The sequence below is a fragment of the Triturus cristatus genome, chromosome 11 (assembly GCF_964204655.1).
Source record: "Triturus cristatus chromosome 11, aTriCri1.1, whole genome shotgun sequence".
Taxonomy (NCBI): domain Eukaryota; kingdom Metazoa; phylum Chordata; class Amphibia; order Caudata; family Salamandridae; genus Triturus; species Triturus cristatus.
Genome location: NC_140594.1, coordinates 493,664,724 through 493,689,700, shown reverse-complemented (window position 1 = coordinate 493,689,700; position 24,977 = coordinate 493,664,724). Strand labels below are relative to the sequence as shown.

Genomic DNA, 24,977 nt, shown 5'->3' with positions numbered 1-24,977 from the left:
TTTTTAGGTCTTGCCTGACCCAGCGCATGCGCTGGTCTGGCAAGACTTATTGAGAGGGCTCCAAAAAGTGCTACTAGGCCAGCCTAGAGCTACAGTGCATGTGCGCGAGCGCGCGCCGCGCTTTACCGCGATTACTTTTGCGGCCGCATGGCCGCTTTGCATAGCCTATAGGTCTTGCTTTTGGGACCTTATAAGTATTTAGTTATGCAACTGTTGCATGGCTAAACACTTAAAAGATCCCAAAGGCGAGACCTATTGGCTATGCCAATGCTTGTTTTCAATGGAAGAGTAGTAGGAATGCAGCGGCAGCTCTGCCGCAATGGAGGAGGAGCGTCGTCCCACTGGCTCAGAGCCAGCAGCTGAAAAATAAAACAATATTTTATTATCATTTTATTTTTCAGCTGCTGGGGGAGTCAGCGTGTGCAGGAAGGGGTGGGGCTGGACCATGGGAGGGGGGAGGAGGAGTGGTAGGTGCACTTTTAAGCATGCCTGTCAGTTTGGCCATCTGTCTTAGGCTGGCCAAACTAACATGCGCACTTAGGTTTCTCCAACCCAGCTGAATTGCAAAGCCAGGTTGGAGAGACAGCACAGACTCCCTGGTCCCTGAATGAGTGTTGATCCAGCCCACTCAGGCCAATCCCCACACTGCTCTCATGCTTGAGAGCAGAGTGGGGATTGGTTGGGGAGTCTGTGATGCTGTCCCAGGGACCGCTGGGACCAGGAACAGAATGTGGAGGAACACGAGGCAGCTGGCAGCACCGGGTAAGTCTTTTAAAAAAAAATTATAATTAAAGTCCCCCTGCGCCCTTCCACCCACCTACCACTCTTTATCTGTGTTGGCCGCCACTGAGTCAATGCTTAGTTATGTACATTGAACGTTCGCACTGATCTTGGCTTTCAAAGTAGGAACCACTTTTACTTGGCACTGCCAATAATAATAAAGATAATATTAGATCTCCATTAAGGACGGGATAATGACTTGGAGCGGAAACCAAGAAGCCTTCATAAATCAAACAAGTGTAAAACCACTCAGAGCTGGCCTAGAAACATTGGATTAGTGGCCACAGCATGCCTAAGCAAGCTCTACTCTCTTTTCAAAACCGTGTATTAGTCTACCATGAATAGACAACCAATATTTCTTGGTTTTAGTTAATAACATGGCAGATTTAATCCAATGCAAAAACAACCTACTGCAGCATTAAGGTGCCTGTTTTAAACATAGTTGGATTTACAGTTACTGCTTCCTGCTGCGGATAGGTTGGGAATGTGCTAAAAAATGGTCCTAATTTATTTTGGAGCTTTTTAGCGTTACATGTCGCTTAAGCTGCTTCAGAGATGTTATTATAAATACGAGGAGCAACTTGCTAGATTTTAGGATTGTTTAAGGTATATTTTTTATTGTGAAATGTAATTAGGGTCAGCTTAGATTAGTCAGTGAAAAGTAAATCTAAACGGTGCCCAAATCATTCTGGAGGTGCATGCATGTACGGTGATGTATGCATGTGCCTAGTGAATGGCGCGACTGCCAACAGCTGCTGTGGCATCGTGATCTTTGTGGGGGGGGGGGTTATGGCAATACAAAACAGCATCGGTTAAAGCACTGTGGTTGTTGCCAATCCCATTCAGTAGATCCTTTTGGGATGCTGTCCTCTCACACTCAAAGTCAGTGACACCAATTCAGTGGGAAATCCATTGTCCATCGCCGTGTCCATTGCTCCTCTCTATCTGCCCTGGACATCTTCACTGTTTCCGGGCCTTGGTGTACCTAGCCTGCAACAGTTGGTAACATAGCCCGTTTGCTGCAGCCACTGTTAATATCTGAGTCGATTAGACAGCTGAGAGGTTTGATTCCTGGCCGGACCAACTCGGCTTTCCATCCTTTCGAGGTTGACAGAATCAGTGCTTTTCATTTGCGAGATAGATATATCTATTGTTACAACACCTCGATACCTACATAACATGGAATTACTTAGTCTCGTCAGTTGTGTGAATGTGGCCATATCCATGAAACAAAGCTCAGCCTTTTCTCACTTATGGACTTCATATGATGTATTCCCGTAGCTTGTAGCAATTGGAAACTCAAGGTAAGGTTTCGCATTTAGCAATGAGTGCTATTTACCGTCGATGTGAATGATCTGAAGCAATTCATTGAGTTTTTCCAATGTGTACCTTAACCATGCACCTTAACTATCTTCATATTTGAAAAAGATAACCTGGGGCCTCATGTAAGATTTGGTGGAGTGGGAATCCCACAACAAATGATCAGGGCGTTGTCCACAACAAACCTGTGGTTCCCAACTTCTTTTAGAGGTGGGGAAACCATCAAATTTCCAACAGCTGAGCCTCATCTGGCTCCTCCATCAGAAACTCTTGACTCGGTGGCCAGCCGTCATTGAGATATTGGGCCACACTGATGGAAACTCTTCTTCACAATCTGGTGACAATAGGATCATATTGTATGAATCAATGAAGTACAGTACCTAGAAAATTCATTTGGGTTTGCTGCACTCAATGAGAGGACCAAGGTGACAAATAGGCATTCAGGTGGACTCTGTGAAGTCTTACAAGGCTTGCGGTGGCTGTTCTAGAAAATGATAATTTCATGATTTATAGGACCTATTTATCTGTGTTCTTTCTAAGCACTCCCAGTTTTGGCAGCTAAAGAAACTGAGCTATTAGGAGATAAAGTGATTTTCACAAAATACCTTACTTTGTACAAGTAAATAATTATGATGCATGGTTTAAGGTATCACAATCTACCTTCTAACCACTTAACCGCATACTCTACCCCGTGCACTGCTGATGACTGTACTACTGAATATCAAGACTATGAATATTCGTATCATGGCCTGGAGGGGGGTCTCTAGAGAGGTGGCTGAGTGGGGGGGTCCTGCATGGTTCGCGGAAGGTGTGTACAGCCCAGGGGCATGGGCGGTGGTGTATACTGAGGACGATGGTGCCAACCACAGAATACTTATGGAACAGGCTCCTTGTGTAATGAGAGAGAGGGGGTGGTGGCTGGCGGGCAAGGTGGGTGTGTTAACCGGTGCTGATCTGTTTGTTTGGTTGCTTTATTTTGTGTCAAAATGCCAATAAAAATGTTTATTAAAAAAAAAAAAAGACTATGAATATTGCGATGCAAGAAAATTGTTAACAAAATATCAAAGATGAAGATTTTGAAAGATAAGTGCATATAGAGGAGGTATAGGTTCACTATAACTAACTCGGCGTCTAAGTACCTAGAAGATAAATAGATATATTGTCAGGGTCATAGATTTTGGACTCAATATTTTGTCCTCAATAGTTGTATACCTCCATATTCTTGCTTCGATATTCAGGGGGCATACCACTGCCTATGTATCACATCTCTGCGAAGGAACCAGATAATGTCTTTCCCAATTACTGCCGTAGCCCGTACTGTCCCTATTCCTATCTTGCTACACAGTAGAGAGCAACAAATTGTTTTTGCAAACATCAATCACCAGAGATTTCTATCAGAAGGAATAAGAACACATTCCTGTTCAGAACCCTGACTCAGTAAACACTCCACACTATAAACACCTATTTCAGCGATGCAAAATTTGTAGGAATTACCCAAGACCTAATATTTTTGGGATGGAGCCAGGCAGAACCTCCAACTTCAAAGTAAATACTTTGGCTGCCACAAAAGGCCTCCTTTTCAGCTCTGTAGCTCAGCCCTTTCCTATGTACTCCCGGCCGTTGACTGTATTTAAAGGAAACATCGCCACACCGAGGAACAAGAGGCCCGATGGAAGCGTGAAGGAACACCAAGAACCTCTGGCAGTATTTTTAGGTTGGGCGGTTCACAAACACACTATTTCCTTATGGAAAATATGCAGGTTTTGCTTGCTTAAGCAATTTTATTGGAATAAATGCATGCCTTCGTGCTGCTGGCTGATTCTGCCCATCTGGCTGTGAAACCATGCAGTCTAGCACGGCCACAAAAGGCAGCCTGTCTCAAGGACTCTGCCACATTCTCTTTTAAACTCTTCTTCTCTGGCATACTGATTACAGTGCCTGAAGACTGCCCCACCTTACAAGTGAATGGGTGCCTCTTTGATTCAGCATAGAAAATGCTTAACTCTGACCATTCTCTGATCTCTTCAACCTGAATTTTTCATCTATGCCCTTTTGACAGTGGTATACATCAGATACTGTGTTGTAGGGTGGGGGATACTTGAATGAACATACTGAAGGGAGCATTTTGAGGTGCAGCTTTCCATGTTAAAGTTATTTAATTTTCTGTAGCTTAATTGATTTACCTTCATTGGTCTAGATAGCTGCAGATTCTGGTTGGACAATAAAATGCAGCAACCCACTGGAATGAGCTAAAACTGACCTGCTCACCCTGTCATTTCTAAAGAAGGAACTCTTTAAGGGACTCACACTCACTGTACAAGGCCATCCCTAGGGAGCTCTCTGCTTGGTGCACACCAACAGAAGATTGCAGTCTTTGGTTCCACAGTATCACAAAGTCTCAACTCAGCCTGGTCTGCCGTCCAACATCTTACCGCGATAAGCTCTCTGTCCTTTTGCCACCCCTCATCCGCCATGTATTCCTCTGGTAAATGTATTCTAAAACAGCCTTACCACCATGTGGGTGTAGCAGATTCATGATTTTTTCACATATATGGCCTGATTCCCAAACAGAACTTTGAAGTGCATTTTGTAGTACTACAAAATGTATACTATAAAATGCACGTTTTGCTTATACTTGTATGCGGAGTTCACTGCCCAGTGGTGCCTGAAAGCTATGGGGGTGGGGAGAAAAAATATATCAACTCAATTAATTCTGACAATGATCACATTATTGTTTTAAAGTTAAAATGTTTAACTTTAAAACGGTAATGTAGTGCCTTTTGGCGATTTAGCAAAATACACACAATTTAGGGCATTTATGAACATAAAATACACTTTTTTTTTAAAGGAAATTAAACACACTAATCTTGCTGCACTCATCGCTGCGTCCCACTGTTCTTCTCTCCTCGGGCCCAGCAACTCCCCTAACCAATCCTGGCGCTGCTCTCAACCAGCATGAGAGCAGTGCCAGGATTGGATGGAGCAGGCTCTCTCAGTGCTCCAAAGAGCACTGTTGGCCTTCGCACGGTTTCCACTCAGCTGTGTTAGACAGCTGGGTTGAGAGGTTTAAAGTGCACATGTCTGACTGGCCGTTGCAAGACGGCCACCCGCAGAAACATGTGCACTTTTCAAGGGCCCAGACCTTCACTCTTCTCTGCTGCTGCCTGTCAGCAGTGGCCCTGCCCCCTTCCCCGTCCTGAGACTCGGCTCGGTGGTTTGCAGAGTCAATGAAAAATAACATGGTAATAATGTCTATTACCATTTTATTTTTCATCTGGGGGCATTTAAACTAGTGGGGCGACACTCCTCCGCCTTAACGGAGGAGCCACCCCTGTCTCTGCCCCTACTGCAGAGTCTCTGCACATGTAAGTAGGATTTAGTAGTAAGTGTGGGAGGAACAGCAAGGACTGGGAGTGTGAATGGTCAGGCAGCTTTAGTCCTGCTCCAGGCTTGGGTGAATCACTTTTCTGCCTTATACCAGGGTGAGGACTCAGAACCATTAATTCTGCCCATAGAACAGGGAGGCAAGCTGATGCTTCACAGGAGGAGATAAGAGATGCAATTTTATCCCTTCTTGCGGGCAAGGCCCTGTGTGTAAATGGAGTCCCGGGGTACCTGTTTACATCCCTAGTGGATTTATGGGCTCCTCTTGTTACCCTTCACATCAATGCTGCCATCAGTTGCTGCTTGCCTGAGGCATAGCTTCATTCTGTAATAGTACCTGCATTCAAGGAGGGGGGCAGGAATGACCCTGCTTGTTACAGACATATCTCGTTAATTGACCTCGAGGTGAAAATCATTGGGCGGGTTATTTTGCAGAGACTAACTCTTTGGGCGTACGAGCTCAACATACTGTCTGACCTGCAGTATGGGTCTGGGTCTGTCGGGGGCACTGTGGAGCAGAATCTTAAGTTACACCGTCTAATAAATAAATACACCAGGTCCAAAAGAGGACCTATACACTTTGTCTTCATGGACCTCAGCTCTGCCTTTGACAAGGTAAACAGAGACCAGTTCTGGGCTGACCTGGGGCGCATGGGGGTGGAACTCTAACTGGTTGTTACTTTAAAGGACCTTCACCATGGTCTGACGGATTCTTTGAGATTCGGAAGCAATGGGGAATGCACCAAGACTGTAATTTAAATAGGGATGTCCGGCAGTGCTGTATTTTGACACATATTTTTTTGTAAATTATGTACATTAATGCTTTCTGATTAAAGGTTTTGATTACAGTTATGCCCTTACTTGTCCAGAAAAAGCAGGCTGTCTCGTTATTGCCTTTTGCTTCAGAACAACATCAGGTTACATGTGTGGTGCTGCTACTTTGTGGCTTTCGCATGCATGTGCTTTCGGAAAAATCTATTGTTAAAACAAACTAAAGCTTCAAAACAGGCTGAGAGCCCACTCATTACTTACCAATACTTGGCATTGTTGTCTTCCATGTCACTCTTGTTTCCTTGCTTCATACTGGTCCTGACTCCTGCTTTCTCCGGCTGCTCGCCTCCTCCTGCTTTCTCCCAGGTTCTGTCCATGCCATGGAGCAGGGACCTAGCACAGCTTCCTGTCTGCAGCCAGTGTCCTTCCATTGTCCGCAGGCTCCTGGAGGCACTTTTCTTTTTACTTTTGAATATGCACTCTAGAAGTGTTCATGCCTGCACTCCATGTCCCGCCCCTCTTTGTGTTGCTTGTCCCCATCCCACAGCTGTCCCTTGTGGCTATTCATATTTGCTTAAAGCAACTCTGGCTTGACAGTGCAAGGAAACCGTTAATCACTGCCACAATATAGATACATTGTACAGACTAGTTGTTTATGAAAATGCTAAGACAATGTAAGAATTTCACATCTTCCCCAATATCTACAAATGGCAGAACCAGTAGAAATAGCATTTTTTCATGTTATCTGTTAAGGAAATTCAAGGCTTTAAGGGCATTGACACCAGCAACACTGTGAATATTGCTGGCTCAGCTCTGCAAACTGCTGTTGACTTAATGGATGGGAAAGCCAAGAGGGGCCTGTCACAAAAAGCATTAGCAAACCCAATGGCTTTTGCCATTACAAGATCTATTCACTTTGTCAATGCAAGTTTTAGATATTTTTCACCCCAGCGCAAGCTGCTATGGAACATGTCTTAAAGTCAAGAAAAAAAAGCATTGTGACGCGGTCACCTTTGACTACATTATATCACTTTGTATTTTCTTTACTTTAAGCCATGTTGCACAGCAGCAAGTGCTGCTGTGCAACATGTCTAAAAAACATTGACAAAGCCAATAGATCACGCATAGGCAAAACCTATTAGTTTTGTTAATGCTTCTGTACTATTGGTGTCTACATCTGCTGCTCCAAGTGATCTAGTACTAAGGGCGCCACATGCCTGCCTCCCACAACAGTCAAGATACAACCGGTTTGTTGGGAAACACCTATATTGACAACGCTCTAGACAGAAAGGATAGAATACTTTATTTGCTTAATCTGATGGACTACACTCTCAATAATGTTAGCCTTCAGCTTGGTTCATAGTTGTAAACCTCACACTCTTTCCTTCCAAAGTGCTCTGAAGTTGCGGTGTTCCAATGTGACATATAAAATCTAAAATAAATTAACATATTAGATGTTTATATCCATGCTTGTGATGCCCACTTGTGGTATTTACAGTAAATAAGAATCAGTTGTTGATCGTCTCTCGTCAAGAGTCTAGGATATGGATGAGTACAGTTTTTTTATCTTAAGGAAATCCTATCTAAAGTATTATCATCATTATGTCTAGATCAGAAGTGTGAACCAAAGAAATACAACAGTTGCAACCGTGAGAAACATTGGGGTATGTCCCATCAAGTGACCTCCAATCATTGCAGACAAAGCACCAACTAATTACCCAAACAAGCGCCACACAACAGGCCAAGCATTTGCCATGCATATATGCAGTACCTTCAGCCCTGAGAAACCTGCAAGACCACCTCATTTTAAGTAAGAAAGCAAAGGGATATTGCGAAATGGGTTGGCGGTGGAAAATACTCTGATTTCTGAAGGAAATACTGAAATTTGAGAGGCACCCCTACACCGTGGATGACATGTTGAGGAATTTCCAGTGGTGGATTCCCCTATGGTGGTGGCTTTTCCTCCAGAAATTAGAGGAGTTTCCATTTCCATCAAAGTCGAAATCAAGCCCCAGGTTGTTTTGTTGTTTTTTTATGGTAATTATTACCTCTATGTGTTAGGTTTACGTTAATGTGCTCAACTCGGTGCCTAAGAAGCCAATGATTGAGTGACTGCGGGCATTAACATCACATCACAAATGCCAGTGCAAGGAATCCGGATAGGGCAACAGGAGAAGTTACATTCCTTTGTCCAGCTGCAGGTAAGAGTGGTGGGGCCTGGTGGGGGGGATTTTGACAGCCAATGACGAGGGTAAATTAAATAAATAATTGATTTTCCCACGTCATCGTCTGTTGAAATCCCCCATCATTGGGCCCCACCGGGGGAAAAATGGACTCTGTTTCTGGTTGGGTAGTAAAAGACAGCCTGAATTGGAATGCAAGTCCCTCAGACGCCTGGTTTCTGGTGCCACTGCACCTGCTACAACAGTGATTGCTGTGCCACATATTCATCCTTTAAACTGATGCTCCACCAATAAGAGAGAAGTAACGAGACATAAACATGGATCTCAAAAATGTTCCGAGTCAGCTGTATTTCCTTGCTCCTTCTGAGCAGTGACTGCAGAAGGTGTTGACAGCAGTGGTTAACACTCTTCTGCATTTGTCTTTGGTAATGTTAACAGACCATAAACACATCCAAGAAGGCACAGGTCCCTCTTAATTTTGAAATGTGTATCAACTCACCCATTAAAAAATGATGGAACTTCACGTATGAAGGGGCAAAAACTACTAAAAAAAAAGCCTGAAAGGCGACTATTTCCCAGTTCGTTTTTTTCTACATGCACAGGTTTAAACCCCTCCAACAGCAATATGTGACATCAATACACAGTTAAAGCTAGTGCTTAATTTCTGTGGGCGGTTTCAGTTTGGGGACACTGACACTCATTTTTTGGGTCCGCACTAAGGAGCATTTTTACAAGAAAGTGGCAGAGTGCGGGTTAGCTCCAAAATTGCTGTTGCACTCCATCACTTTGGAAATGCAGGGATGCACCGTATTTACAATAATACGGCGCACCCTTGCGTTTCTCCCTGCACAGGGGCTAAATTCATTTGCCTAGCACTAATGCAGGCACCCTTGCACCATAGTGCAAGGGTGCCTGCGTTGAGGAAATGATTGCTTACGTGTTGTAAGGTGTCCCTTCCTGCACATAAACCATCCAGAATGGCGGTGTGCAGCACGCATAGAAGTTGCAAATCTTCATTTTTAAATGGTTGTTTATGTCCAGGAAGGGGCACCTTCCTGGACATAAGCAATCATTCATGGCAGTTTGCCGTTTCTATGTGTGCTGCACAATGCGGCACACATGGAAACGGCAAAAAACGAGGAGAAATAAAGCATTTCTCCTCTTGTCGCCATGTTAAGACCAGGTTTTCCTTGCTCTTAATTTTGGCACTGCCTCCTATGCACGCCACCCTTCTAAATAGGGGCCAGTGTCAAAATCTATGGGTGTTGTGGCGGAACACACAACACGCATTGCCCACCCCTTTCATACTAAGTATAGCATGAAAGGGGGCCTTATTTACAAGGCGGTGCTTAAAGCTACCTTGTAAATAAGGCAAAACCCCTATCGTCACAGGTACTTTGCAAAAAGTGGCGTTACTCTGATGATAGAGGCTTGTAAATATGCCCCTGATTTTTAACATCATACTCAACACCGCCAGGCTCACCACATTCAGTGATGACTAGGTGCCCGCTACGGCCAGTCCAGCCCTGACAGCAAGAACTCCAGTCACCATTTACATTTCCAAATGGGAAACAATGCTTTCTAAAGCAGCCTGTTTTGATGTAAGGGACAGATGCTGCATTACAAAAATGTTTCCCATATGAGAAGACATTAGGGGAGCAGGCAGTAGGGCTCTAGGCAATTTCCTGCTTCCCCTGAAGCTGCCAGATATGATTGCCACACAGGAAGCTGTTCCATGTGGACAGCTTCCCCAAATGAGTTACCGCCCCAACCCTGGGGGCGGTAAATGATCAATAGTTTACCCCTGTAATCGTAGTTCCAAACCAGTGCTATATGCTTTTGCTACAAATAGGAGGGTAACACCCTTTTCCTGTCCCCTACTATTTGCAATTTGGAAAGAGGCGAAAGAGCTCTTGTATGAGTTGGAACTAATATTCTGACTTATAAAAAGGCTGGGTACGTTGTTAAAAACCCTTATGTGGTCACCAAAGATGTGAGTTTGCGAATCACAGGACCTGCGAACTGAAAGCAGCTTTGTCTATCTTTCAATTGGTGCCTACATTTTGCTGTATGTCCCAAAGGCTGAAACGACTCATTTCTTTTTCCACAACTGAGGTATGTAACGACATAATTTACTGCATTATGTGTTTGCTCTTAATGTGGTACTGGTGACCTGCAAGTGGAGAACAAATCATAAAAGTGGTGGCTACATTTGGTGATTTGCCACCAGGTCAGATACCCTATTAACTGTATGACCTCTAGCCAGCTTGAGAGTTATGAACACTTATTGATTTGTGCACATTTGTTAGTCTATGACAAATCAGTTGATGGCTCTCCGTCCATTTGCCACTGGGCAGCAATTTTCAGTTTGATCAGAAAAGTGAGGGATGCTTCTTTGAGCACCCAGCCCCGGCCGGGTACCTGTTTGAGTGTTGCCTAAATAAACACACGTGTGCCAAGATACGATTTAAATTATAGTGTACCATAGAACAAAACGCATAAACTCACCGGGATGAAATGGTGTTTGGGTGATCAGATAGAGAAGGGATACATTCAACTAAGGTGGTCGGTGGTATTAAAAAACAGGTGCTTGAATTTTTTGGGAAAATAGAGGACATGGATTCAGATCTACCAATGACATCATTTTCATAGAGCAATCTCTAGCAGATGTATTTATTTGTGAGAAGTTGTATATGTACAAGAGAGTGCTTCACATAAGAGCAAGTTTCCAGTTACAGGTTGCATGAGGCGAACGGCATAACATGCGAAAACAACTGCTTTCAGACATAATAACAGACACTAAATATATGTTAGAAGTGACGTGAGGTGAAACAGAGTACTGTACCCATTCTTCAGACAACATGAGGAAATACCAAAGAAATTATGTGTAATGGGTAACCACAAATACATTTATCGGGCTGCGTCTTCAATAATCGCCGATGGCCTGCACTTCATTCTTTCATTGGTAAGTGTGAGCAAACTTCCCACCAAAGATGGCTGCCATTTGTGCAAGAGGAGATCTGGAAGGTACCAAACTAGCACAAGCACTTTCTGGTTCCTATTTTAAAAAGAATGAATTTTAGACAAGTTCGCCCGGCACTTGTGTTCCTGCAATTACTGAAAGATGACTGAATATTTTTTATAGTAAGGTTTTTAAAAGCTTCTGTTAAATCCAGGATTTGTATTGATGTGTAAAGTTTGTTTCCTCAGGCTTGTTTATTTATTTATTTGATTCTAATTATGGAAATGGCTATCATTTTAAACCATGTACTTTCACTCAAATTGTTTTTATGTCTATGTAACTTTTATGGTTTTACAACAAAAACCGAATAAAGTTTTTCTGACTGACTGATCCAAAGTCCAGTCTTTATTAGACCACGGCTCAAGCTGGCGTGTAGCATAGAAGGTTTATTGTCTAGACCTGAAGCACATACCCATTTAGCAATTGGAAAATAGCACAACAGAGGATTCATGGCCTGGAAACAGATTGTGTGTGGTTCCACAGGAGACCTCGGTGGAGAGTTAGCAGCTGCTCATTGCCTTTGTGGCTTCTCTCTTTGCAGGCATTACCACAGTATGGAGGTGTTTACGCACTACGATCTGCTGAGCCTTAATGGGACTAAGGTTGCTGAAGGACACAAAGCCAGTTTCTGCCTGGAAGACAGTGAATGCGAATCGGGTAGGTGCACTGCATGATTTTGTATGTCAAGTGCCTCCTTCATTTGTAGAGAAATAGAGCAAAGATCGGTGTCTGACTACATCCGCTTCTACGCCTTTGGGACCGTGCCTCGTCATAATATTCTGGAAGAGGGGGTGGTCTAAAGATAAAGGGACTAGCAATAAAGTTATCACTTGGGCTCAAGTTGCAACCTTTCAAGGTGTGATTTAAAGGAAACTACATAATTGTTTTAAGTTACTCAAATATAAATTGGCCCTGTTTATTGGCGGCCTTCCATCAATCAGAGAAAGTATTGTGAATTAACTATACGTTTTTTAGCATGGTTTTTTCTCATCGGTTTCACCCCTAGGTTAACAGAGTGATCTTATCCGTGTCATTAGTGTGATGGCTGTCCATTGGCCCACTTGAGGTTGGGTGGAAAATCTACTTCCCAGTAAGAAAGTGTTTAACATATTCGAATCGATAAGTAGCAATGAACAATTGCAACTTTAATGACCTTCCAGAACCATTCCTTTTGTGGCTGAAGATGCCCCAAATCTCTGTCAAATCAAATATAAATGCTGCTCCGCAAACATACTCAATCTTGTAACAATGTGTTGATGTCAGACATTAGTGCCGCATGCTGTAGTACGGCAATCCAGTTTTGTGAGATAGGAAATTAATTGCTACTGTGGTCACAAAATTCTAAGAAACAGTTGACATGTGACAGTATCGGAGATGGTAAAAATAATAAGGCCACAAAACGGCGTAAATGAAATTCCTGTTTCACCAAACTCATGGTCACGGTCTCCTATGGTATGGTCTTTTATCCCCACAAACAAATGGAATCAACTTATGATTTAAAAGGGGAATGTGTAACAAACATTATCTAGAGCCACAAGCAGGGTACTGCACAAATGCCTGTGACCAGTACTTTTTTCCTGTTGGAATACTCCATACATGCTTTTCAAGCATTTCGTGCAACTATTTCCTTATCACGTTACTTGTAGTCTTTCTAGTGATGTAGGTTGATGTCATCATCAGTGTAAGTGATGAGTCGCATACAAAATCTCAAAATAATTCGGAATGATGGTCCTGTGGAGGACAGTGGCATCACGACACAAATTCAAGGATGTCACACGCACACTCTTGTATTTCCACCACCTCATTTAGAGGTCCAGGACCCATGTCTGTTCCAATGGCGGAGATTCTGCAGACTCCACCTTTGGACGCTCCTTCATAGTGGACCAAGGGCCACCATCGTCATGGAGCAGAGGGTCGGAGCCAGTAATGCGCCTTTCATCTGCATGGGGGTCCCAGAAGGTTAAAATGAGCAATGTCCCTGGCCCCCTGAGAGAAAACTCCCAGTGTGCCGGGGATTTGGAGCTATAGGCTTGTTAGCTCAGATTTACTATGATTTTCATCTGGGTTGAGTCACCTTTGGGGCAGAGCCCGGTACAAAATCATTTTTGCCACTTACTAAGCCACGCAAAGTCAGTTTGCAGCGCGATACTTTGCATTAGGTGGACATTACATGCAGCACGCGTTGAAAGAGGAATATGCCTCTAAGGATTGTTTTTGAGGTGGAAGGCATATCTTCCTGCAAAAAACAACACTGTCCATACTGCAGGCACCATGGGGCAAGGAGGCCTGTGTTGGTGCTACGTAGCCTCAAGTGCACAGGAGAGAGGGGAACGGCGCCATATGTTAGTAGATCTGGTGCTGTTCAGCCCTCTCCCGTTCATGCAACCCAGTGCAGCAACTTTGCTTGCCGGCCTGCCTTGCGCGAAGTGTTAGTAAATATGCCACTTCCTGTTTTTAAAAAATGAAGCACGTCATTGTACACTTTCATCGAAAATGCTCACACTGTGTCAGTGAAACCGAAAAGTTCTGCGGCTGTAAAACTCGATTTGGACGGCAAGCTGCGACTGGAATGGTTGACGCTGTCTCTCTGACCTCCCAGCAGTTTGGCAACCAGCCACCAAAAAATATATGCCCGCCAAAATCTGGTAACCTGCATTTCTTCTCAAATGTACTACACAAAATAGGTTGCTCAGTTCTCCACGCCTTATCCGAATGATTCCTATCTCCTTTCATTTCAGTAGTGGCAGACCTACAAAAGGAGATACGTGTCTGACAAGTTACAACAACGACACAACACATTTTCTGAACAAATTGTAAAGGTTCTGCTTTAATTTGGAGAATGTTTTACATCTTTCCGAAAAGGCACATTTTTTGTATCGCATAACTCACTATATAGGTCATTGTGAACTACCTGTGTGGCTGGTGTGTACAGCTCATGGACTGAAAGGTATTTCTTCAGGATCACAATTGCTCCTTTCAGTAGGTGGAGATAACCCCTCTCTGACACGTAGGGGGTCACAGGTTCAAGTCCAGGCCACGCCCACTTTGATTTATAGGCATCGCCACCTGGTTCTGTGTAGGGTGTGTGGTCTCCAACCAGTTCCCATTAGCTGACATCACTAGCATTCCATGCTTTGCTATTATTTTTAAAGGAGTAGTGTACACTGTTGACCGACAGTCTCAAAACCTTTTTGTTTTTGTGACACAACCACAAAAATACAAATGGAACACTAAGTGAGTTCCACATTACGATTGCAAGAGACATAATTGTAACATGCACTATATGAATGCAATCATTCATTCCAGGGTGGGAACGGGGACATGCCGCTTCCCCACAACGGTGGGTGTGTACTGAGAGCGTGTTTTTCGATTGGTTGAAAATAATTTCCTGGTTAAAAAAAGACATAAGAAGCTGGCATTGCAAGTACATTTGAGCACACACTAAATCTGTTCTGACACATTTTCACTACCTTTGATTATTGCCTTGCCTTGTCAGTTAGTTAACAATGTCACTTTGTAGTATTCAACCGTGACAAAAAAGCAATAATTCAAAGTGATTGTTTTTGACCAGGGATCCGGCTGGAGCGATATCCCTGGGTGGGATGTCACTCTGTTTGATCATAAATGGCCCGGGGTTTCCCTACCCAGTTGTCATGATTTTATCAGGCAGTAAACTCACATGAGGCTTTGACTGCAACAACAGCCAAGTTATGTTCCCTGCAGTGCTTAATTTGTAAAATATCAAGTGCCAGGGATCTGACCAGGAGGCCACTGCAGTTTGCACCACCCATCGCCCTTGTCATCGCTGCCAAAGCAACTACTAAACATCTCTTGCCCATGTAAATGCGACAGTTCAGATTATTCCAGGTCCTCAAAGCTAAAGGAATGGCTGGGGAACCAGGTATTAGCAATTTTAATGTATATTGTAGTCCTAAACTACTGTTCTTCTGCTCATCTCTACATTAGATGAGCAGCGCCACCATGTGGTGGACTGTTATAAGTGTGGTGCTGACAATTAGGTGCCGGTGCAGAGCACCGGAAACCAATTAAGTGCCGGTGCTGAGCACCGGAAAGCACCGGCTGAAATTAAGCACTGGTTCCCTGACCCGGCCAAGCATTTTATTTGGCAAACGATTCTTCCCTTTCCCTGCCATACTCTTTCAGTCATCCACCCTGAGCCCAACCCCCCTTAACCCCACAGGGAAGTCCTGCTCCTATTTACCACCTGCTCGGGGCCAATGATAAATGGAAAAGTTAAAACTCTCAGGCTAGGTAATACTATTTGGAATTCCACATGGTAGTTCAGAGTCCGCAGAGTTATTCCCCATTCTGAATTATCTAGCTTATTATAGGTGGAAGTCCACGCAGAGATACCAGCTGAAAGTGGTAGCTGGCCACTGGGATCTCTCTATAGAATTCTGCCTAACGTGTGAACAGAGCCTGGGTGATCAATCGATCAATCACTCCTGCCCACGCCATGCCACAGAAAAGACAGATAGTTTTATGAAACACTTACTACTTGGCTCACAACAACTATTGTGGCTGTAAAAATAAAGTGGGCTATTAAAGACGGGCATTATTGGTATGTTAAAAGATGACTCCTAACAAATGGAGGGCCTGGGCAATAGGCAGGGCCACTGGAATTATGTAGCGTCGGAAGGCCAAATTATCCGTCAGGGTTGACTCAATTACGGGGCAGTAAAAGGCAAACTATGCTGCATTATGCAGCACATTTTGTGATAATATTACTTCATTATTTTGTCATTTTTAGTCATGATAACTTTGTCTGAGCATAGATTTTACCTCATTAGTAGTTGTTTAACAACCAAATGCAGCAATTAGCAACTGAAAGATTAATAGGCAGCATTTGAGAAGGGCCTTCAACTGCGTTGAAACAGATGTTGCCATGTGTTTAGTAACTTCTCATCCGTTTGAGCAAAAAAAAAGACATGTTCTAAAATCTGCTGATTATGCAGCAGATTATGAATTATGTGGCAAATGCAGCAAAGCCATAATTATGAAGGAAAACGCCGCGGTCAGAGAATAACATCATTGCAGTGGCCTGGCGATTGAAGACCTGAGGTCCATGCATGTAGATTCGATTTTGACCCTTGTGATTAACAGCTATAACTATGTTCTGGGGATGTTGGCAGCTCTGAAAAGCAATATTTTTCATCACTTGCCAAAAGAAATTGAGTTTGCAATCAAGTTACAACCAGCACAGAAGACGGACACCTCTGTACACCTGCTCCCTAGCCCAGTTGTCTTCCCTGCAGCCATCTTGTCTGAGTGCTGGAACGCTGCTCCGCATTCTCCTGGCATCAGCTGTTGCCTGTCTAGTTTCAACAGGCTCAGGCATACCATATGCACATAGTTCTGGTGCAGGGTTTCTCTTCTCCTAGAACAAGTAGCACACCCATAACTCTCACTTTCACGAGCACATATATTTATTTATGTGTATTATGGCCAAATACCCTCATTCGTACATGCACACACACATGATTTCGTGCTTCTACTGTGGTTACAAATTGGCTAATTGGGGCTGACCACTGATAAAGATACAGAGAAATTATTTCAGGAAATGAGAGACGTTTAAAAGGCAATGCCACACCAGAGAGAATAGATCATCGCAATATAATTTCTATTAATGCAGAATTTCTGCATTTTTAACAGAGCATTATGTTAACAGAAAATTAGGGGGCAGATTTACAAGCCCCCTGTGCCACCACTACGTCACTTTTCGTGACGTACTGGTGGCGCAGGGGGCTCCTCCATATTTACAAGGAGAAGAAAAGCCACCCTGCGTGACTTTTCAACTCCTCTTAAATATGGCCCCTTCACATGCAGCATTGTGCGTTGAAGGGGCGTACCATGGGCGTTGCTGTGGGTGTTCCCACGCAACACCCATGGAACAAGGCACATCTCCAGATTTACGAGAAATCGTAAATCTGGAGATGCGTGTAAATGCTACGCCACCCTAGAGGTGGCGTAGCGAGGCGCAACGAGGAGAAATGATTTAATTCCTCCTGGTTTTTTCCTCTTTCAATGCGTGCTGCATTCTGTAGCACGCATTGAAAGAGGAAAAAGCCTCTTGTGAAGGTGTCCCTTCCTGCACAAAAACAATCTCCCACGAAGCAGGCATCCTTGCGCCATGGTGCAAGGGTGTCTGCGCCGGCGCATGGCTGCAGTTTGTGCACCAGAGCAGGGGAAGCACAGAGATGCAACATATTCTTGTAAATATGTCGCATCTCTGTGCTTTCCAAACTAACGCAGCACGGCGCAGCAAAATGACTTGCTGCACCGTGCTGCGTTACTTTGTTGTAAATCTGCCCCTTTGTTTTTTAACTAGAGGTGGAAACCCCAATCGTTTCCACTCATTCTTGCATTGTGTGGGTGGGGATATATTTCCTTACTTTAAACATTAACTTCTTTTAAAATTCTTTCATCATTATTTTATGTTACTGTTAGATACTTACTGGACAGAATGGCATTTATTTATTTTTTATTTATCAGTTTTGCAAATCACTAGCTTTTTGCACATTGCCACTTCGACTCGTAGCACTGTATAAAAGTAAAAGGATAGATTTCCTATCCCCATCTTCTGGAGCTGTGATCAAACTTGCAGGGGCGTAGCTTAGTCAGCATGATTGGGGTGGGGGGGCTTAAGATTTTCCAACAATATGGTTGGCATATGATATAATCTTAAAATACATTAAATGACAAGCAGGGTGCATGAAAGGGGCCTAAGTGGCAGTGGAAAGGGAGAGGCATGCAGATTTGTAGGAGTACTAAGGGAGAAAACATTGTCTGACCTTCATTGGCTCCCAATAGAGAAACGAGCATTCTTTAAGACCTGCTGTCTTACTTTCAAGGCCTTAAATGGAAAAGGACCTCAATATCTATCACGCAAACTTACGAAACAAATTTCTATTCGGCACCTTAGGTCAAATACCCTAGGGCAGCGTTTCCCAAACTGTGGTCCGCGGACCCCCAGGGGTCCGTGACACATTCCCAGGGGGTCCGCGGGCTCGAGTTCCTTCGAGTCAACTATTTTTAAATATTAAGCATTTAAGCATACAAGCACTGTGAATGACAGCGCAGGGGCGCGGGACCAAAAAAAATCGGGCCAATCACCATTTCAGCTTAGGCCGGGGAAGCTGAAGGGTGATTGGCTTATTATTTTATAGCCGCGCACGCTCCCACGGCAGTGCGTCTTCCCTCGCGTCTGCAGCCAGCCCCGGAACATTTTGCCGCCCAATGCCCTGTCTCTGCTTTCGGCTCGCTAAATACCTGCATTCCGGCACCTCGGACCACCACTAGAGCACGTGAGTGAGTGTTTATTTCTTAATAATTAATTTTCAAAAATGTTACATTTACCGCTGTTGGCAAAACCAGGGGACGCCGTGTGTATTAAGGCCGGGTGTACCAGTCGCGCAACACCCATTGGACTCACGTTGTGTGTGTCGGCCCTCAGCCCGGGATGAGACTTCACCCGAGCACTTCACAGCTATTTAAAAGCCCATTTGAACGTTAATGAGGCCTTACTGTTGTTTCACCCCTTCTAAGAGCCCCGCAGCTCCAGGGCCGGCTTTAGGGCGGGGCGACCGGTGCCACCGCAACAGCCGCTGGCTTCCTGGGTCCGTGTTTGAAAGTTTATTATGCTTAGATTAGAAGCACCTGCTGCAGCGTTTCTTTCCGCCGGCAATTTCCAGGCCTCACATAACTGTCAAGATAACTCGAGTGATTAATTATCTTCCTGGAGAGAGATCAGCATTTTGTATCGTTGAGGTTTTGACTTCTGTGTAGTTAGTGCAGAGGGTTAATATGCCTGCTGCAAAGAAAGTGTGCCAAGTAGATTACAGAGTGGGTATGATAAACAGATCAAATATTAATGCTTTCAAAAGAGACATCCTTTTGTTACTTGCAATTTATAACTTAAATTCCTAATATAGAATAGTGAGCTATTAACTTTCATCCTGCACTGCATACACACTGCAAAGTATACAATATTAGAGCATTGATTAATGTTGCAAAAAGGGTTAATTTGGCTAGAAATGGATTCTTATTATTAAAGAAAACTCCCAACTATGCTGTTTCTTTTTCGACTCTGAGTTTGGGCTTCTCCACACCAAGCACTCTTAAACTATACTGCCTGCCAGTATGGATGACATGTGACGCCTACACTTTCAGTCCTTTGGCTTATGACGTAATATTTCCTATACACTGATTTACACACGTACGATTGATTGTCTCTGTGTAATGTGTGTGTGATGCAAAGTGCTCGGACACCCGGGCCTACACTGGTATTAATTCAATGCATCTGAGAGAATGTGGTTATGGAGACTTGGTCACTGTTAAAGGGTGCTAGTGAGAGAATCCGTGGTGGAGGTGGTCATTGGGGGGGCGTCAACAAACATTGTCGCACAGGGCGCCACCAGCACTAAACCCGGCCCCTGCAGCTCCACTATGCCTTTTGCTTAAACTAGATTCAGCCACCCCCCAAATCAGCTCCACTCTGCGTATGTCGTGTGTGTGTCAGCCCGGGATGCGACCGCACCCGAGCACTTCACAGGTCTTTAAAAGCCTATTTGCACGTTAATGAGGCCTTACTGTTGTTTCACCCCTTCTAATAGACCCTGCAGCTCCACTCTGCCTTTTGCTTAACATTCACCCCCCCCCCCCCGAAATGTTTTCTTAGCCCCCTGCCCCCCACGAAATTTGGCTCTAGTTGCGCCTCTGGTACTTACTAAATACATTACAATTTGGTTGGAATTGTCCCACCTCTGGGTAAGCCCTGTTTGCGCAGTGATTGGGTGGTATTCACTGCGTATGTAATTACCAGGTATGTTAAATATTGCACCCTTCTTAAAATTTAGGACGGTCAAACCTGCCGAAAACGTACAGGGGAAAAGTGTGCTATTTATAGTACCAACGTACCTCCGTCTGCATGTTAGTCTCCAAAAACTCAAAACAGATGCTATTTATCGTGCCCCATTTTTCTTGCTTGATTTAAATTTCGTCTCAGATTGAGGATAGTAGCAAATAAGGTTTTATTCAGGACAGATTTGGAAAAAAGGCCTCTCAGACGTTCCTGCAGGTCAAGCTGCTGGCGGATTCTGCCCTCTCTCATTAGATCTGTTTGAGAGGGTTCTGTTTCTAGCTTCTGATCACTCAGTCTGGGTTTGGTGAGCATTTGCGTGTGCCTGGTAACTTGTACCTATTTGCGCTTCATGACTTGTCTGCTTGCTCCTCAGTCAGTGTCTGTGCTATTGTGCTGCTGCTCTCATCTGTTTACTTTAATGTTGGCATATGCGCGCACTCCTTTTGTAGAATGTTAAGAGTGATATTATCATGATCTGAATATTTCAAAAACAGTAAATCTGCAGGCGCAGGGCAGCTCAGTGTTTTAGTGTTACAAGTGAAATGACTAGCTGCTAGCACGAAAATGGAATATGCATTTGGTTAAAACGCTATTCTGTCTGGAAAAGTAAAACGCGACAGAAAAAAGTTGGGAATTAATGTGGTCTGATAAATGATGTTTATTATGCTTTGAAGCAGTTAACTTAGCCTGTCTTGTTGCTCAAATTGGTGTATTTTCTGGTATTTATGTTTCCCTCATCTTCATTGCTTTATTTTGCTTGTGAGCAAGTGTCACTCATAGTCACTGAAATGTCACTTATAATTACACTGTATTTATGACAATATCACACACCGCAATCTGAAACCTTGGCAGCTATGATTTAGCAGCAGCCTTTCTATAATTCTTCTCGTGTGTGACGAGTGATCAGCTTGTGTGCTAGTAGCAGTGACATTATGGTTTATTCCCGCCGTCAGGGTTGGTTTCATGAAAAGTGGGGCTGCAAGTGTAGTCCACTCCAAATTATTGCATTGATTTTAAAATGGCTTCTTCATGGCACATTATGCAATCAATGCGTGTAAATGTTTTAATTTTTGCATATTTTCCAAGATAAAATAATAAAAGCTTTAGTAATGCAAGTATTTGTTTGGTGTGTACTTGTTTGTGTATTTTTTGCGAATTATTGTTTTAATTTTTTGAAATTTAAATTGTAAAAATTGCTTGGGGGTCCCCGGACTCCAGTAGTGATTCAGTGGGGGTCCTCAGGAGTCAAGAGTTTGGGAACCACTGCCCTAGGGCTCTTGAAGATCCCACGAATATGCCATGCTCGTTCGGGGGGGAGATCCTTCTCATATCTCGCCCCCTGCTACTGGAACATGCTCCCTACATCCATTCGCTCCTGCTCTTCTCTCATCATGTTTGGGAAAAAACTGAAAACCTTCCTATTCTGATTCTCCGCGATTGGATCTCTCTAACTCTTCCCGCTCACTGCTTTTTTTTTTTTTTTTCTCCATTTCCTTTCCCTTAGCTTCTACCAGGTACAGCGCCGAGATGCCCAGGGTGATTCCCTGCGCTCTAGAAATAATCATAACATAACATAACATAACAATATTTTGTAAAATAACCATTTCTGAGGACTTTCTTTCAAAACCGAAATGGAGAGAGTGTGTGTGCATTTTTGTCTGTGTGTATGTAAAAATACCTGGTGAAATCCCGACAGACAACTCACCATACCTGGCTGTAAGCATCTGTACCCAACTATGAATTAGAAAATACATTAGTTGGGGGTGTAACTATAGAGTATCGGCATCTGCACATAGCAAATCAGGGTGACACATTTCAAAGAAGCAACAAGCCCATAGAGTGCATCATACAGAGAAGAGTTCACAGTGAACTAGTAGATGCACCTATCACACCGCAGAGATAATATTGCAAACAGACCCAGACTTTAATGGTGTATTACAGCGTAAGGAGAACATAAACATTTCAGGGGAATGTCTGAATAAATAGGGCAGAGAAGATGATATAATCCTAAGGGCCTTTTCAGTGGCACCTACAGCTTCGACTGTCATATTGTTGGCCTTATTCCAGCTAGGTTTGCCCGAGAGGTGTTAATGCTCAACTCGGATTTACTGAGCTTCTGCGAAAGAGCATTCCCTGACACCATCCACTATTGGATTAGCTGTGTTTATGTTGTTAATTTCTCACTCTCTCAAACACAGTTTCAAAAATCAAAGGGCACTTTTATCTCTCAAGTGGGTATTTCAAGCCTGAACACTTAAATGCATAACCAGGGATGCCTTTTGTGCACCATTTCAGTTGTACCTGTTGACTACAAGTCCTAGCCACATATATGTCACATGGTGTTGTCTTGTTTTGAAGTTTCTGTAACACACATTTCAGTTACCCATCCATGTTATGCCAATGTTGATCAACCTGCTTTTTAAATTTCTTTTAAACAAACTGCTTGAATTTCCCATTCCGAATCGCAAACTAGCAGGGCAATACACAGGATTTAATTCTGTAGCATTTATTAAGCTTCAAACCTAATGTTACTTACCTACTTCCTTCAAACGCCTACAAACTGTGTCACTTGAGGCTATGGTTACATTGAGTTGATGTAAAACGAGCCCTGAAGGACACTGATTCTCTACATAGGGCTCTAAAATGAAGTGCACTGTGCAGAGAGTGCAGTGAGACCCAGATTGGTATACAGAGGCAAAAGTAGATCATTCTAACGCTCTATTTGTGGTAGTGTGGCCAAGCAGTTAGGCTTATCAGAGGGTAGTTCTAAGCATTTGTTCTACTCACAGAGGCAATAAATGAGAATAAACCAGAGACCAATTTACAAATATAACCCCGATTGTTATGTAATTTTTCAGACCAAGACCTTTGTTTTACAATAAGTACTTTTTAAGATATTAATTATTCAAGTTCGCTTAATAAATCACAATTACGCACCATTGAAATCAATGGGAGAAAAGAGAAAAATGCATATAAAATCACACAGGTGGATCTCAAGGGTCACCTTTGGTATTTAGGTAAGAAGCTAGACCAGACCCAATTCTCCACCAGTTGATGCTCGGGAGCTTCCCGAATCAGCCGAGAGCAGGGTGCTAAGGTCTGGTAGCTGGTTCACTACGAGAGAGAGGGCCACTTGAAAACACACTGCACAAAGGGACTTAAAGGTAAGTCTAAGGGGTCCCACTTGAGGGAACAGGTTGCAAGGGTCCTGGGACCATGACAGTACAGCTAATCAGCTGATACCCAGGCCGGACGGGCTGGGCGCAGAGCAGATAGGTTAGCCGGGTGGCGCGCATCAAGATGTCCTCGTGGTCAGGAGCAGACAGATTGGAGAGGCAATACCCGGAAAGCTGGGCCACTGATGAAGTGGGTCTCAGAGGTTTCGATGTCTGCTTTCTGGGCAGTTGGAGCCCAGATTGAACTCTTCGACTTGGTGAATGCTGAAGAGGGTATGGTATCCCGGGTATATTTTTCAGCACAGCTCTGGTACATCCTGGTGTCTCCAGACTCAGAGGGGAGACAGATCTGACCCTCTGGGGCTGGTGTACTGCTTTTGGTTTGGGTGCTGTGTCCAAGTCACCAGGGAGCAGCAAGTCGGTGAAACCGGATTCTGCTGTTCGGTGCCTGCTGCTGCAGGGCAGTGGTACCTCCACTTCAAGACAGTTCTTTGGCATTTTGTAGAAGACTGGAGGAGCGCCGTGGTTCTTGGAGGCCTCACAGTTACAAGTCAGGACAGCACACTTTGATTGTTGAGTCCACAGGAGGCAAAGTTTGGCGCCAATTTTCTGCAGCAGGTCTTCAGTCCTCACTTCAGCAGCTCTTCTTTGCCCTTTACTTCTCTGTGTCCATTGAATCTCCAGTTCAAGGTCCAGAGCTGCCACCTAAATACTACGTTTAGGGGTGTTACATAAGGTGACCGGCAGTAGCCAGTGGGATACATACCTTTAGGGTTTCTGCACCCTCTAAATGGTGACCACTTCCTGTGGGCAGGGGCACTACCCTGAACCTAATTGGCTGATTCCCTCTCAAGCCAAGATGGAGGGAAATGAAAAGTGGGCTTCACATTGCCTGCGCCTTCTTAGGGGTGATGCTGGCTAAATGGGGACACTCTTCCTAATTTAACACATTTTGCTGCCTGACCTCCTGCCAAATGTAGAACAGGAAAGGGAGGTTGGCATCCTCAACTATCTGGAGATGTCTGCGACACATTTCAAAGGCAGCATCGCCTTTGAAGCTTCCCGCCTTGGAAGGCCATCCAGACCTGGGGGATGTGTGAAGCACCTCCACCCAGAGCAGGCTTTGTTTCTGGCCTCTGAGAGAACTGGCTCTCATCCCATGAGCATAGAAACATGTCTGGTGGTGGCAGGCTGGCTAAGACTAGTCTGAGACCACACCATTTCTTGATAGGTTTTCGGGGGACCGTCTAAAGGGTCTCCTGTGAGCATTTATTAATAAATCTAACACTGGCATCGGTGAGGATATATTAAGACAAGGTGTTTAGTACCAAACCTCTTATGGTACAGTGAAGCCATCATGGAGTTAGGATACTTGTTATAACAAGTATCCAGCCCATGTACTCTTTATGGATTCCCTGTGCATTTACAATATCCAATAATTGACTTAGATATTATAGAGT

The 24,977-nt window shown here is 44.0% G+C and overlaps 1 protein-coding gene across 1 annotated transcript in view; it reads left to right on the top strand.

The window, feature by feature from the left end:
• LOXL2 (lysyl oxidase like 2) overlaps positions 1-24,977 on the top strand; it is a 377,239-nt gene that overhangs the window by 328,990 nt on the left and 23,272 nt on the right. The window contains exon 11 of the mRNA XM_085633231.1: positions 12,002-12,117. Coding sequence (XP_085489357.1) covers positions 12,002-12,117 — 116 coding nt within the window. The remainder of the gene's footprint in view (positions 1-12,001; positions 12,118-24,977) is intronic.